This window comes from Cetorhinus maximus, chromosome 7, assembly GCF_964194155.1.
Source record: "Cetorhinus maximus chromosome 7, sCetMax3.hap1.1, whole genome shotgun sequence".
NCBI classification, from domain to species: Eukaryota; Metazoa; Chordata; class Chondrichthyes; order Lamniformes; family Cetorhinidae; genus Cetorhinus; species Cetorhinus maximus.
The window spans coordinates 110,481,292-110,497,884 of NC_135885.1; the positions used below are offsets into that span (position 1 = coordinate 110,481,292).

The 16,593-nt window shown below is 42.6% G+C and overlaps 1 protein-coding gene across 1 annotated transcript in view; it reads right to left on the minus strand.

The window, feature by feature from the left end:
* Positions 1-16,593, minus strand: part of dnajc3a (DnaJ (Hsp40) homolog, subfamily C, member 3a) — an 82,466-nt gene that overhangs the window by 12,474 nt on the left and 53,399 nt on the right. The window contains exons 6-11 of the mRNA XM_078545912.1: positions 14,661-14,842; positions 7,785-7,904; positions 7,465-7,570; positions 4,151-4,271; positions 2,143-2,275; positions 1,406-1,554 (exon numbers count right to left, since the gene is read on the minus strand). Coding sequence (XP_078402038.1) covers positions 1,406-1,554; positions 2,143-2,275; positions 4,151-4,271; positions 7,465-7,570; positions 7,785-7,904; positions 14,661-14,842 — 811 coding nt within the window. The remainder of the gene's footprint in view (positions 1-1,405; positions 1,555-2,142; positions 2,276-4,150; positions 4,272-7,464; positions 7,571-7,784; positions 7,905-14,660; positions 14,843-16,593) is intronic.

Genomic DNA, 16,593 nt, shown 5'->3' on the forward strand with positions numbered 1-16,593 from the left:
GTTAAGGGTTAAAAGTGGCAATGTCACAGAATTTATCCATCACTGCTTAGCAAGTGAAAAGTCAATTGACAAGTCGCCAAGATGTTCCATCAGTTGCTCCAAGTGGATTTGAAAAATTCCATGATACTACTTGACAAACATTATTCTTTTCCAATGTTGATCCCTTAAACAACAAAATAAATCAACTCCAGAGATTTGGAGAGAAGTGGCAAGGAGCTCAGTAAAACACTGGTATGGAAGTAGTCATCCTCTGCATATGATCCAAAGGCATATGACAACAGCAAAGAGAAAAATATTCCAAAGAGTCTCAGTGTCAGATCACAACCCTGTGTGACCCCACTGTGAATCACAAAGGACTCCAATGTTGCCCCATCATAACTGACCTTACCCATCATGTTGTGATGGAAAGAGCAGCAGCTTCGGCAGGCAGCCAATTTTCTCCAGCACCCGTTTACATGGTTGATGCTTTGGTGAGATCGATGAAGGCAACATATAGTGGTACCCTTGGTTCATGGATTTCTCTTGCAGCTGCCAGGCTGATGCAAGGCATCTCCCTGCTGAGTGTCGTGGGACAAGTATTTGCCTGTGTTGCCCTCGTCAGACTGGCTGAACATATCTACCCTGAAACTCAGGGTGGTTTCAGACTGGAAGGTCTATAATTGACATGATCTTCTCAGTCCTCAGCTGGAAGAGATATTAACTTACATTGCTTTAAATAACAGTCTTGTTAACTGCCTGTGACTTTACACATGGAGAGTCAAGATCAAGTGTGAAAATGAGCATATGAAAAGGATAGACAAACATAAACAGCTGGTCTGCAGAATCTGTCCCAGTCATGTGGCAACTAAGCAGCATGACCAACAATACACTCCACATTCACCAACAGCCAGGTTATTTCCTTAAAGAGGCAAGGAAACTAAACATTTAGTTTAACCAGAGTAAAAATAATCAGGTCAGCACAAGAAAGGGAGGGGGCAGGGGGTGGGTTTCAAGAAAAAGCGAGAGGATGGGGAGGCAAGGAAAAGGGAGATGAGGCAAGATAAAGAGAAGGGGAGGGTGTCAGAAAAGAGAGGGGCAAAGCAAAGAAAGAAAATTAGATTTAAAACTTGAGGCTTTAGGATCATCTTCATAATAATGGGCCTATACAGGCACGAGAAGTTCAGAGACTATTTTCAAATCTCAGTAGGAAAGGAGGGAGAAAAAGCAGTTAGGAAATGTGTCTGCTGTAGACAGTACACCAAAATGTTTGATCTTGACATTTCACTTAGAAATTATACACGATTTGTTTTAAGGACTGAAATGCTGGTGCAGAACCATTTGGAAGCCATGACGAAGGCTTACACGAAGGCTCAACTACCAAATTACTCAATTAGCTAGACAAAGGTGAGATGAGGCCACTCCATACCTGGATCAGTGAGCACTTCTTTAGCAGCTGCTATATCTATGAATTTTTTTTCTGCTTGCTTCTTTTCATTTTCTTCCTGGAAGTTATCAGGATGCCACTGCATTGCTAGCTTTCTGTATGCTTTTATAATCTCCCGTTTTTTGGCATTTCTGAAATGTCAAAAGCATAAAGAAACTTCACATCAACAACTTGAAGTTCTAGTAGATTAAACTGCACAATATCAATATGCATAAATATTGACCAAATCTTTCCTATCTTAGAGTTTTGAGACTTTATTGCTCCACAAGTTAGCCTACTTTAAAAGTAAAAACTAGGATAATTAAATTTATTCATTGTTATATATTTGAATGTCTTATGTTTACAATTGAAAAACAAACATTAATTATCTTACTGCATCACTTAAAAATGTATTGCTAGCCCCAACAAAAGAAACCATGTATACAGTTATTGTGTTATAGGCTACTGAATTATAGTTTAAAAAAGGTACCCTGATATGCACCTGAAGTGCTGTAACCTGCAAAGCTACGGACCAGGTGCTGGAAAGCGGGATTAAAAATGAGCGGCTTTTTTCTCTTTTTATGGCTGGCACAGACATGGTTTGAAAGGCCTCTTTCTGCACCATAACTTTTCTACAGTATTACAACTTGTAAGTTAAGCATTTCGTGGGTTTTGATCGTCTCACCCCAGATCCAGGATCTTTAGAAAGGTGTAACATTTTGCAGAGATTCAGTAAATACCTTTTCACTCCCAATATTTTGTAGTAGTCTTTCTTCTGTGACTGTTTTAGAAGTTTCTGAGCTCTTTCCAGCCCTTCCTTTATCCCTTGATCATTGTCACTGTGGTCTCTTGCAACTTCATAGTCTTTGATTGCTGTACAACACATTAGACAACTTTTGAGTTTACTCTTCACACTCTGCATGTTAAGCCTCACACTTATTTAAGTAGGGATCATGCAGCGCATTTTTTTTTAAAACTTAAACTCATGAACTGTTTTATAACAGGTAGATGTCTGCAAGGTAAAAGTGAGCTAACTCAGTCTTCTCAACATTATCCTCTGTACCTCAGAATTGAATCAGATAGGCAAGTTGGAGGAAGAGAAAAAGCCAGAATTCAAAGATTAGAAACCATTACTGGTAATGTTAATCAGCAAGTATTTAACAAGGTAGAGGCATTCAAAATCGTGTGGGGTCTGTCCAGAGTAGCTTCTATCGGTGGAAAATCAATAAACGGGGAAGTTAATTGGCAAAAAAAAAAAACAATGGCGACCAGAGATAAAAAATGTTATTAAAATAAATAAACGCACCAAGCAGCTAGGATCGGGAATGCACAGCCTAAAATTGTGGTGAAGGCAGGTTCAACTGAGGCTTCCAAAGGGGAATTGGATCATTAACTGAAAAGGAATAAAATGCAAGGCTATGGGGAAAAGGCAGGGGAATGGCACAAGGTAAATTGCTCCTTCAAAGGCCAGCACAGACAGTGGGCCAAACAGCCTCTCCTTCTGTGATGTAACCACTCTAAATCTATCTGTCCATATGATATTGGCATCCTTCCATCTGCTAAAGTTAATAGGCAGGGAACAAATCAAACATGTTGGGGATGGGTAACTTGATATGATGTATTTTTGCCGATGGCTGAAGGGGCCAATCCATGAGAAACAAGTTCTGCCACAAGTGCTGCATGGTTGTGGGTGGTTGTTTTCAGTGCTGGCAGCTAGTGTCTGCCAGGTGCAAAAATCGATGTTCTAAGGTCTGAAAACAGAAAAGATGAAAGTTGATGAGCTTCCTTTCTGGCTAGCTGAAAGTCAGCAATGTTTCACAGCCACACACCAAGGTACTGAGAACACAGGCCCCATAGACCAGCATCAGATGAAAGGAAGGTAATAAAAGTTGACAGTTGCTACACCTGAGCACACGTATGAACACTGGGTAAAGGCAAGATTGGGCAAAGTTGCAACCACCCAATCCAGCACAGCTGACCTTATCCACATTTGCTGTCAAGGCTCACACACGCAGAATTATTAAGTACTTGAGGACACAACATAGAAACAAAATATACGAATGCTGGAATTGAGAAATAAAAACAGAAAATGCTGGAAATACTCAGCGGGTTTAGTCTGTGGAGGGGGAAATAGTTGATGTCCTGATAAAAAGTTATACGGAGCTGTATTTCTGTCTCCACAGATGATGCCAGACCTGCTGAGTATTTTCTAGCATTTTCTGTTTTTATTAGTTAAGGGCTTAGCCCAGCACAAATGAACATCTGCAGGAGAAGACAACATTTTTCTTTTAAAAAGCTATGACGACACTGGGAAGCCATTATATGTCCTTACTGGACCCAACCACTCTTGCACATGCAAAGTGAGAGAGAAATAGCAATTTAAAAATGATAGATTTTACAGATGAGGCTAGTTAACTACAAGTCAAAGTTAGCTGATGCAACAGCAGCACTGCAATGAGGACAGAAAGGGTGGTTTTTCCAATTGCATCTAAACACCCATCTTGCACCATCTCTTCTGCTTGATGCTAGGCTGTCAACTTTTAGTGAGACCTAAGCTTCAGACATTTAGCTGAAGGGTCTAAACAGTGTAAAGTGATCTGTCTAAACATTTAGAAATTTGAGTTAAGACCTTGATAAGACACCAAGAACTGTGTAGGTCATGGGTACAGATCCACTTGGTATGTGTTTTGTTTAAGTTTCCCTATATTATAATATTTATTATATGTAAATAAAAAAACAAACTAGTACCTTCTTCATACTGTTCCTCTAAAATATAAGCTTCTGCTCGGTCTTTCAACGCGTTTATATTGCTGGCATCCTGTTCCAATACTTCTGTGCAGGTTTTGATGGCTTCATTTGCTTGCTGGTTCTAAATGAGAGATCATAATAGTTCAGTACTACCTTCATGAATTAGTCACCAATTTTCCTTGAAAGAAAAAAAGTTGTGCATAATTTTAGCTGGATTTACATAATCTGCAAATGGGGAAGTCAAAGTGAACAATCATTTTACAAGATTTACTCAAAAAGACTGATTTGTAATCCATCAAAAAAGGATGCATTTCTAAGACAGAATTCTAAGGTTTATTAATTCTAAACTAGGATTCCTGACAGTGGAGTTGCAGGAGCCAGTTCGCTGTAGCAAACTCAGTGTAAGAACGTGAGCCTGGTGTTTCAGTGGTCCACTTCAGTATTTTTTTGTTATTCTTTCACACAATGTGGGCATTACTGTTAGGGCAGCATCCACATCCCAAATTGCCCTCAAAGCTGGTGGTGAGCCACCTCCTTGAACTGCTGCAGTCCATGTGGTGTTGGCACATCCAGAGTGCTGTTATGAAGGAAGTTCCAGGATTTTGATCCAGTGACAGTGAAGGAACAGTGATATTGTCCCAAGCCTGGGTGGTGTGTGATTAGGAGGGAAATTTGCAGGTGGTGGTGTTCCCATGAATCTGTTGCCCTTGTCCTTCTAGATGGTAGAGGTCACGGATTTGGAAGGTGCTGTGGAAGGAGTATTGGCAAGTTGCTACAGTACATTCTGTAGATGATTCACACTGCTTTGATGGTTGAGGTGATGGATGGGGTGCCAATCAAGCAGGCTGCTTTGTACTGGATGGTGTCAAGCTTCTTGAGTGTTGTTGGAGCTCCAGGCAAGTGGAGAGTATTCCATCACTCCATGTAGATGTGTACAGGCTTTGGGAATCAGGTGGTGAGTTACTCACCACAGAACTCCCAGCCTCTGACACTCTTGTAGCCATAGTATAAGGCTGGTCTAGTTCAGTTTCTGGTCTGGTCAATAGCAACCTCCAGGATACTGATAGTGGAGGATTCAGTGATGGTAATGCCATTAAACATCAAGGGGAGATGGTTAGATTCTCTCTTGATGGAGGTGATCAAGCTCTACTGCCGTCCCTTCCCGATTTGTCATTTGGAGATGCACTGTATGGCACAAATGTTATTTACCACTTATCAGCCCAAACCTGAACGTTACCCAGGTCTTGCTGCAAATGAATTTGGACTGCTTCAGTATAAGCCATTGCAAATGGCACTGAACATTGCATAAACATCCTTACTTTCGACCTTACAAGGGAGGGAAGATCATAGATGAAGGAGCTGAAGATGGTTGGGCCTAGAATCCTCAACCTGAGGAGTTCCTGCAACCATGTCCCAGGACAGAGATGACTGATCTCCAACAACCACAATCATCTTCCTTTGTACTAGGTATGACTCCAATCAATGGAGAATTTCCCCCCGATTCCCACTGACTTCAGTTATGCTCAGGCTCCTCGATGCCACACAAATGCTGCCTTGATGTCAAGGGCAGTCACTCTCACCTCAACTTGAATTCAACTTATGTCCATGTTTGGACCAAGGCGGTAATGAGGTTTATATTTAAATTAGTTCCAGATAGTCAATGCTTATAAGGGAAGCTACATCACCAATTTAAAATATGTAGTAACCAAATGTTTACTACGGTGGATTTATCAAGTGGATTTCAGGAATGCAATGGTAGAGAGATTATACAGATGAGTTTATATAGATATTTTTTCTAGGGCCTGGGTTCAAATCCATAATCAGGGACTTGGTCAGGATTTTTTGGATGGTGTTTCCCACCCCGCCACCCAAAGAATCAGTGGTTGGGCAGGGTGCACGGGGGAGGGGGGGGGGGGAAAAAGGAGACATCCCTGCTAATTACAGCAGCACTATAAGCCATTTACTGCTCTGAAGAATCTGTTGGTTAGGTAGGCCCCAGCAGCACGGACTGAGAATCTGGACACTGTTAGTATTCCAAGTCCTGGAGTCCAAGATCAGGTAAATGCAGGACGGTCTCACAGCAGGGAGGGGAGGGATGTGAGATGAGGCCGGGCGGGGGAAGGAGGAGGAAGGAGCATTTGCATGGGGCAGAACTCAGCAGGTGGGGGAGGAGGGTGGGCCTTGATGTGGAAAGGGAGGCACCTCCCCCTTCCTTGACCAAGGAAAGAACTGCAGGACCTGCTGGGCTTCCTTCCGCATTAACCTTAAACTCCTCCCTCAAAATTGAGGTTGGATGGGAAGCTGCCCATACATGGCCAATAATTGGCTATTTAAAGGGCCTCATTTGGGGCAAGGGTGGACAGGTTAGCCTAAACCTCACCTATCCCATGTAAAATTGTGGGCACATTATGGACAGCTGAGAAGGCAGCAACAAGGCCACCTGGGGAATTTAACGGATCCCCAACTACAAACTCCCTGGTGGGGGACTAAAATTCTGTCCTTGTTCTTTTTGTACACTTGCCAAGCCAAGTTTTTCTCTTAAAAAGGATACTGATCCCATTTTCTCCTGGTATTTATCTCTGCCTTAAATATAAATTATGACAGCAGACATGATAATGATCTCTGGACCTCAACCTGTCTCAATCTGATAGTCATGAGAAGGTATCGAAGCTGTACAAAAAACTCCTCTAATTTCTTTATCCCCTCTACCACAGCTACCTGTCAGGCCTTACCCCCACAGCGATTAACAACTCAGTGGAAAGCGATTGATCCATCTCCAATTTCTTAATGGCTCTGAAGTGTGTTTAAACACCTGAATACTAGCAATGATGCACTTCATACTGAATATATAATTAAGCAAATAAATATCACAGCCATTTTGCAAAGGGTCAAATAATCACTTGATAGCGGTGTTGGCAGAGGTTGAACATTGACTGATGCATGAACCAAAACTTTCAGTGCTTGAATGTCATGGTCTTTTTAGCAATCCCTAAATTCATTGGAGCAGGCAGGCAAATCCTTGGGTTGGCATTACAAAAGAAATGCAGCACTCCTTCAGCACTGTAATGTAGTGTCAATTTCAGAAGATCTAGAGGAGGGTTTGAACCCCTAACTTTCTGACGAGTGCACCATCAACTCAGGGTACTAAAAATCTAGGGCTAAAAAATACATTTTACATGACACCACAGACAACTGAAATGTTAAAATTAGTTTGCAAGCATAACTTTGAGAACAATGCTTGAAACTATAGTTACATCCCTTAGTGCATGCTGTCATCATATTCCATCAAAATGCCCAATTGCAAAACTTCTTACCTTTGATAAACAATGACAAATTCTTTCCTTTGCATACAAAGTGTACTGAAGAACATTTGGCTCAGTTTTCATAGCAGATTCATATTTACTGACAGCATCAGAGTACCTATGTCAGGAAAGAAAACATTTACAATGTACTGTAAAAATTAGAAGCAATATTTTCTGGATTCTTTGTTGTAATAAGCAGGGACCCTTCTATTTACTGTTATTATACACAGCTTTATAGTGGCAATGCCAATTAATGCCCATAAATTCTAGTGTGCACAGAATGCATTCCAAGTTGAATGATCAAAGCTGGAGTAATTCTAAAATGCTCTTACTTTTCTTGTTTAATGAGGTCTTCTCCAGTTGCTAGCTGCTTGTTGAGTTTTTTCACTTGCTTATAGTGGGCAAAACAGAGTTTATGATCTGGGTCCAATTTCAGGCATTCCCGAATTTCACTATACATAAATCAAAACATGTTACATAATCATTTATTGCCATGCTGGCAAAAGCTCATTCAACCAAACTCCAATTCCAGAAAGTAACGGGATACTCAAAACCATGGGGTCAGGTGGGAAAGGAGGTGGAGTTGGGCACAGATCGCAAAAAAACGTTTTTGCTTTGTTATATCCCAGTCTCTTTGCCTCGGCTCTTATGCCCATCGAAAAGAAATGCATTGAACTGAAAGACAAAAAAATTGGGTTGGCTCGGTTCAAACCAAGCTAATATTTCCAAAAACAGTGCAGCACAATTTCCTTGTAATTTATTATAACTAACAGTGTCAGAGTGATGACTGTTGTTGTTCACAACAGTGAAGATCCACAGGCAGAACGCAGGAACTAAGGAACCTTCTATCCATAATAATTTTGCGCAATGCCTATAAGTGTCATACATTGTTATACTATCCCAGCACTCTTTGTGGCTCAGTGACAATTGTTTTTCTGACAACACTTCTGTGAATAGCCTAGCGATGTTTTACTTGAAGGGTGCTATATAAAGTAAGCCCTTAAAGTCTTAAGTTGTCCCATTTGGACCCATATTCGCATTTAACATTGCGGGTTTCATTTCAGTCATTTTGCACAGTGTCTGATATAGGGCCACATGACCCAATCGGCAGCATTTGGGAGCAACCTCTGCTCCCTGACCTTTTCTCCGCCTGCTGACCCTCCCTCTCATCACCTCTCCAGCTTGCAGCTTACCTCCTACGAGTTGAGGCTACTCTTTCAGCCTCTCACTGCTCATCTTCAGAGCCCTCGATCACAGTAAGGGTCAAAGTGTTCAGAAGAGGGAAGCAGTGAACGAGAGAGGTAGGAGCAGGCGGTTTGGCGAGAGGAAGAGTCCGCAGTGACCAGATAAAGGAGTGGCGGAGTCCGCAAACTGGAGAGGCAGCAGCAACTCAGGGGGCCAGGGCACAGCAGAGGTCATGAGCCAGAGGGTCAGCAAAGGGAAGGGTCCGCAGTAACCAGAGAGTCAGGGAGCAGGGTGTGGGGCAAGCAGGAGCAGGGGAGGCAGAGAGTGGGAGTTAAGTAGAAAGTTAGCATATCTTTTATCTTTTAGAATAAAATAAATTTGAAAGTTTCATTTAACAATTTAGGAATTTAGCAAGTATTTGAACTTGAGTATAATGTTTTAATTTTTTTTCTGATGAAAAAGGTCCTATTTTCTACAGCTTTTACATTGGTTTTAGTAGGAAAATTTGACTTGCTTCAAATTGTTTTACTTAAGATTGCACTTTCCAGGAAGGCAACCACAACTTGAAGTGAGAACTTACTATTGTAAATGCAAGTTGTTGTTAATAATCTAGATTTCTATTCTAGATTTACTGATGTGTAATGAGGCAGATTTGATAAGGGAGCTTAAGGTGAAGGAACCCTTAGGAGGAAGTGACCATAATATGATAGAATTCACCCTGCAATTTGAGAGGAAAAAGCTGGAATCAGATGTAACGGTATTACAGTTGAATAAAGGCAACTACAGAGGCATGAGAGAGGAGCTGGCCAGAATTGACTGGGAGATGAGCCTAGCAGGAAAGACAGTGGAACAGCAATGGCAGGAGTTTCTGGGAGTAATTTGGGAGACACAGCAAAAATTCACCCCTAGGAAGAGGAAGCATACTAAAGGGAGGACGAGGCAACCATGGCTGACAAGATAAGTCAGGGACAGCATAAAAGCTAAAGAGAAAGCATACAATGCGGCAAAGAGCAGTGGGAAACCAGGGGATTGGGAAGCCTACGAAGACCAACAGAGCAGAACTAAAAAAGAAATAAGGAGGGAGAAGATTAAATATGAGGGTAAACTAGCCAGTAATATAAAAGAAGATTGCAAGAGTTTTTTTAGATATATAAAGGGTAAGAGAGAGGCAAAAGTGGACATTGGGCCGCAAGAAAATGATGCTGGAGAAGTATTGGTGGGGAACAAAGAAATGGCGGAGGAACTGAATAGGTACTTTGCGTCAGTCTTCACAGTGGAAGACACGAGTGGCATCCCCAAAGTTCAAGAGAGTCAGGGGGCAGAGGTGAGTATGGTGGCCATTACCAAGGAGAAGGTGCTAGGAAAACTGAAAGGTCTGAAGGTGGATAAATCACCTGGACCAGATGGATTACACCCCAGAGTTCTGAAAGAGATAGCTGAAGAGATAGTGGAGGCGTTAGTGGCGATCTTTCAGGAATCATTGGAGTCAGGGAGGGTCTCAGAGGACTGGAAAATCACTAATGTAACCCCCTTGTTTAAGAAGGGAGTGAGGCAAAAGACGGGAAATTACAGGCCGATTAGCCTGACCTCGGTCGTTGGTAAGATTTTAGAGTCCATTATTAAGGATGAGATTTCAGAATACTTGGAAGTGCATGGTAAAATAGGGTAAAGTCAGCATGGTTTCATCAAGGGGAGGTCATGCCTGACAAATCTGTTAGAATTCTTTGAGGAGGTAACGAGTAGGTTAGACAAAGGAGAGCCAATGGATGTTATCTACTTGGACTTCCAGAAGGCCTTTGACAAGGTGCCGCACAGGAGGCTGCTCAGTAAGATAAGAGCCCATGGTGTTAGAGGCAAGGTACTAGCATGGATTGGCTATCTGGCAGGAGGCAGAGAGTGGGGCTAAGGGGGGTCCTTCTCAGAATGGCGGCTGGTGACTAGTGGAGTTCCACAGGGGTCAGTGTTGGGACCACAACTTTTCACTTTATACATTAATGATCTAGATGAAGAATCTGAGGGCATCCTGGCTAAGTTTGCAGATGATACAAAGATAGGTGGAGGGACAGGTAGTATTGAGGAGGCGGGGAGGCTGCAGAAGGATTTGGACAGGTTAGGAGAATGGGCAAAGAAGTGGCAGATGGAATACAACGTGGGGAAGTGTGAGGTCATGCACTTTGGTAGGAAGAATAGAGGCATAGACTATTTTCTAACTGGGGAGAGAATTCAGAAATCTGGAGTGCAGCGGGACTTGGGAGTCCTAGTCCAGGATTCTCTTAAGGTTAACTTGCAGGTTGAGTCGGTAGTTAGGAAGGCAAATGCAATGTTAGCATTTATTTTGAGAGGACTAGAATATAAGAGCAGGGATGTGTTGCTGAGGCTTTATAAGGCTCTGGTCAGACCACATTTAGAATATTGTGAGCAATTCTGGGCCCCGTATCTCAGGAAGGATGTGCTGGCCCTGGAGAGGGTCCAGAGGAGGTTCACGAGAATGATCCCAGGAATTAAAGGCTTAACATATGAGGAACGTTTGAGGACTCTGGGTCTATACTCGATGGAGTTTAGAAGGACGAGGGGGGATCTGATTGAAACTTACAGAATACTGAAAGGCCTGGATAGAGTAGACGTGGGGAAGATGTTTCCATTAGTAGGAGACTAGGACCCGAGGGCACAGCCTCAGAGTAAAGGGGAGACCTTTTAGAACAGAGATGAGGAGAAGCTTCTTTAGCCAGAGAGTGGTAAATCTATGGAATTCATTGCCACAGAAGGTTGTGGAGGCCAGGTCATTGAGTGTATTTAAGACCGAGATAGACAGGTTCTTGATTGGTAAGGGGATCAAAGGTTACGGGGAGAAGGCGGGAGAATGGGGTTGAGAAACTTATCAGCCATGATTGAATGGCGGAGCAGACTCGATGGGCTGAATGGCCTAATTTCTGCTCCTATGTCTTATGGTCTAATTCTATTGTCGTAGGGCAGCAGATTTTACAACTCATGGAGCAATGCCACAGATCTACTAGGATGTTTTTAAAAAAAAACACTGACACCTGGGAAAGGTCACCTGATCAAGACAGTTGACAATTATATGAATTTCTTAAAAAGGAAAATATGCGTAGGTAAATTTCCCTCCATTTTATTAATAATGCATACAGATGTGCATAAATTTTATAGGATCTGTTATGCAGTGTTCATTTTCAGGGAGTCACAAGATGGGCATAACATTAGTTCTACTATAAAACAAACATAGGACTGACCAAGGCTTCATTAGCAACTCCTGGAATCATAGAATCATACAGCACAGATGACGACCATTCAGAACATTATGCCTATGCCAACAAGAGCAACCAATTAGGCTTTGCTAGTTCTTTGCTCCTTCCCCACAGTTCTGCACACTTTCCATTTTAAGTATTTTTTTAATCCCACTTTTGCAGTTAGTACTGCTTCCACCACCTTTCAGGCAGTAGATAGTCTGCCCCACAACTGTAGAAAAACAGTAAAGATTCATTCAATTGGTCCCTGGGATGAGAGGCTTAGTAAATTGGGTCTATGTTCTCTGGAATTAAGGAGGAGAGGTAAACTCATTGAAACATTCAAGGTTATGAAAGGGTTACACAGGGGAGATACTGAGATGTTGCTTCCCCTGGCTGGGGAATCTAGAAGGGAGCACAGTTTAGGATAAGGAGCCAATCATTTAGGCCTGAGACAAGGAGAAATTTCTTCAAAGGGTTGTGAATCTTTGGAATTCTCTACTCCAGAAGATTGTGGATGCACCATCATGGAATATATTTAAGCAAATTTTAGATCTCTCAAAGAATCAAGGGATATGGGGAGCAGGCAGGAAAGTGGAGTTGAAACCCCAAGATTAGCCATGATCATACGAAATGTTGGAGGATGACAGAGAAGGCTCAATGGACTATATGATCTTCTCCTGCTCCTGGTTCTTATGTTTGTAAAACCTGTAGACAGGTTGCCCCTGATTAATCAGATCGCAATCTTTCAGTAAAGAGCCATGACCCTATAAGTACAGGTGAAGAGAACTGAGGCCACTGTTATAGCCCCGTCTCTGATCCTGGAGTCAAATCTCAACTCAATCACAAAATCTCTGTGCAGAAGAGGCCCTTCAGCCCATCAAGTCTGCACCGACACGTGAGAAACACCTAACCTACCTACCTAATCCCATTTACCACGTGCCAAGTGCTCATCCAGGTACTTTTTAAAGGATGTGAGGCAACCCATCTCCACCACCCTCCCAGGCATTGCATTCCAGACCGTCACCACCTTCTGGGTAAAAAGTTTTTCCTCACATCCCCCCCTAAACCTCCTGCCCCTCATCTTGAACTTGTGTCCCCTTGTGACTGACCCTTCAACTAAGGGGAACAGCTACTCCCTATCCTGTCCATGCCCCTCATAACCTTGTACACCTCAATCAGGTCACCCCCTCAGTCTTCTCTGCTCCAACGAAAACAACCCAAGTCTATCCAACCTCTCTTCATAACTTAAATGTTTCATCCCAGGCAACGTCCTGGTGAATCTCCTCTGCACCCCCTCCAGTGCAATCACATCCTTCCTATGTGGCGGCCAGAACTGCACACAGTACTCCAGCTGTGGCTTCACTGAGGTTCTATACAACTCCAACATGACCTCCCTACTTTTGTAATCTATGCCTCGACTGATAAAGGCATGTCCCATATGCCTTTTTCACCACCCCACTAACGTGCCCCTCCGCCTTCAGAGATCTATAGACACACACGCCAAGGTCCCTTTGTTCCTCAGAACTTCCTAGTGTCATGCCATTCATTGAATACTTCCTTGTCAAATTACTCCTTCTAAAGTGTATCACCTCACACTTTTCAGGGTTACATTCCATCTGCCGCTTGCCTGCCTATTTGATCATCCCGTCAATATCTACTTGTAGCCTAAGACACTCAACCTCACTGTTAACCACCCAATCTTTGTGTCATCCGCAAACTTACTAATCTTACCCAGTCATCTATGTGGTTTATATAAATGACAAATAATAGGGGACCCAGCACAGATCCTGTGGTACGCCACTGGACACTGGCTTCCGGTCACTAAAGCATCCTTCTGTCATCACCCTGTCTCCTACAACTAAGGCAATTTTGAATCCACCTTATCAAATTACCCTGTATCCCATGTGCATTTTCCTTCTTTATAAGTCTCCCATGTGGGACCTTGTCAAAGGCTTTGCTGAAATCCATATAAACTACATCAACTGCACTACCCTCATCTACACACCTGGTCACCTCAAAAAATTCAATCAAATTTGTTAGACATGACCTCCCTCTGACAAAGCCATGCTGACTATCACTGATCAAAACTTGCCTCTCCAAGTGGAGATAGATACTCTCCTTCAGAATTTTCTCCAATAGTTTCCCTACCACTGACGTGAGACTCACTGGCCTGTAGTTCCCTGGCTTATCTCTACAACCCTTCTCAAATAGCAGAACCACATTAGCTGTTCTCCAGTCCTCTGGCACCTCCCCTATGGCCAGAGAGGAATTAAAAATTTGGGTAAGAGCCCGTGATCTCCTCCCTTGCCTCCCTCAGCAGTCTGGGACACAAAACATCCGGACCTGGAGATTTGTCCATTTTTAATCCTGGCAACATCTCCAATACCTTGTCACTCCCTATATCAATTTGCTCAAGAACCTCGCAGTCTCTGAGTTCCATACCTTCATCCTCATTCTCTTGGGTGAAGACGGATGTGAAGTATTCGTTCAACAATCCGTGAGATAAACGTGCTAAAAATACTGAAGGACTTCAAAACTCCTAAAATTACTTGTTTGATACTTCAAAAAAAAAAAGTACCAACTTGACATTCTACATTTCTCCTGGATAAGAATTCATCCTACAAAATATTTTACATCAAACACCTCCACCCACAATTGATGAAATCAAAAACCTGGTGACCAAAAAGACTGAAGTGAACGACCTGCAATGGGTATATGATCTGTAGTTCAAAAATGGCAAAAGATTATTAGAAGAATTAAAAAAAGGAAGATACTTACCTAAGAGACATTTCATGGTCTCCAAGTTGATAATAGATTATACTGATTTTGTAGAATGCTTCAGTGTTGTCATGTTTAAGTTTTGATGCTGCTTTCAAGTCACTTATTGCTTTTCCACTTTCATCAATCTGTATGTAGCATTCTGCCCGGAGTTCTCTCAATTCAGAATCCCAAACACATGTCTGATGCAGAAGACAGACAGAAACCTTTAGTACTAAATTGTGTAATACATTTTATAAAACCCAAGGCAACAACTTGCATTTACCATAGATGTCTACATTTAAGTTGACCTTTGAAGCCTCAAAAAAATCCCTCCAAACGCAGGGTTCACTTGTGCGGCAAGTATAAAAGTGAACTGCTGGTGTGGGCAGTCACCATCTTTGTTGTTTGCCACGTGGTGTCTGTTCTGTGCGGGTGGGTCTCTTGAACTCCCACACATCTTTCCGGCACAACCCGTATTGCCTGCTTGATCCTTTACACCCAGTTACAAGATACAGGTAAGTAAAATATCCATTTTGAGGTGAAAAATTGAGGCTAACTACTATGCAGGTACAGCATGTTGTAGCCAAAAAGATTGGTTTGGTGGAGCTGGGGAATGGGGGGTGCGGTTAGACATGAAGGGATTTAAACACAAGATACTTTTAAATTTGGGCTGGCCTGGAAGTCAAAGGAGGACAAGAAGAACAGGACATGGGCAGCAGAGTTCTGGATCAGCTGGATTTTGTGGAGGCTTGCAAAATGGTATACTGTCCAGATAATCACATGAAAAGAATGAGCACACAAGGGAAAAAAGTCCATCACCAGGTCATGAGCATGGAGGTGCGCAATGGGCAAGGGAGATTGGGCACTCAAGTGAGGGAACATGCACAGAAAGTAAGAACGACAGCATAATGGAGAGGAACTGCGGTGCGAGAGCACGCAAGAGAGAAAAAGGATTCAATTGATCTTGTCTACACTTTTCCTTTGAGCTACCTATTCAACTCGTGCACCTCCTCGCAGTACCTGCACACACCATCTTCTACCCCCGCCTAATGTTTGCCTATCCAAAACTACAATACCCAAATTCACTCTCACCCATTCACCCTACCCCTCACTCTACATTGGCTCCCGACCCAGCAATGCCTTGATTTTGAAATTCTCAATCATTCAAATCCTTTCATGGCCTCGCCCCTCACTAGCTCTATAGCCTCTCTAGGCTTACAGTTCTTTAAGAACTCTGTGCTCCTCCAATTCTTGCCTCTTGCACATCCCAGGTTTTTTAAATTGCTCCACCAATGACAGCCATGAATTCAAGTGCCGAGGACCTTAGCTATGCAATTTCCTCACCAAACCTCTCCATCTTTGGGTCTCGGGATTAAAGAATATGGGGAGCAGGCAAGGAAATAAACTTGAGGCCCAAGATCAGTCATGATCGTACTGAATGGCGGAGCAGGCTCATATGGTCTACTCCTGCTACTATTTCTTGTGGTATTATGTTCACCTCTCTGGCCCTGTCTCCATCTTTAAGACTACCCTTGAGATCTACCACGTACCTGTCCTATATATGTGGCTCAGCATCAAATTTTGTTTGATAATACTCATATAAAAAACATTGGGACAGTTTACTCCATTTAAGGCACCACATAAATGTTGTTCAAAACAAAACAAAAACAGAATTACCTGGAAAAACTCAGCAAGTCTGGCAGCATCGGCGGAGAAGAAATCAGTCAACGTTTCAAGCCTTCATGGCCCTTCTGCCAGACTTGCTGAGTTTTTCCAGGTAATTCTGTTTTTGTTTTGTTTTGGATTTCCAGCATCCGCAGTAGCTTTTAGCTTTTTGTTTTTACATAAATGTTGTTGTTGATTGAGCATCAGACTGGCAAACTATGACGTACCAGGTATCACGATGCAGCTCAAGGCCAATAATCAGGCCCTCCTGGCTCGCAGAAAGGTA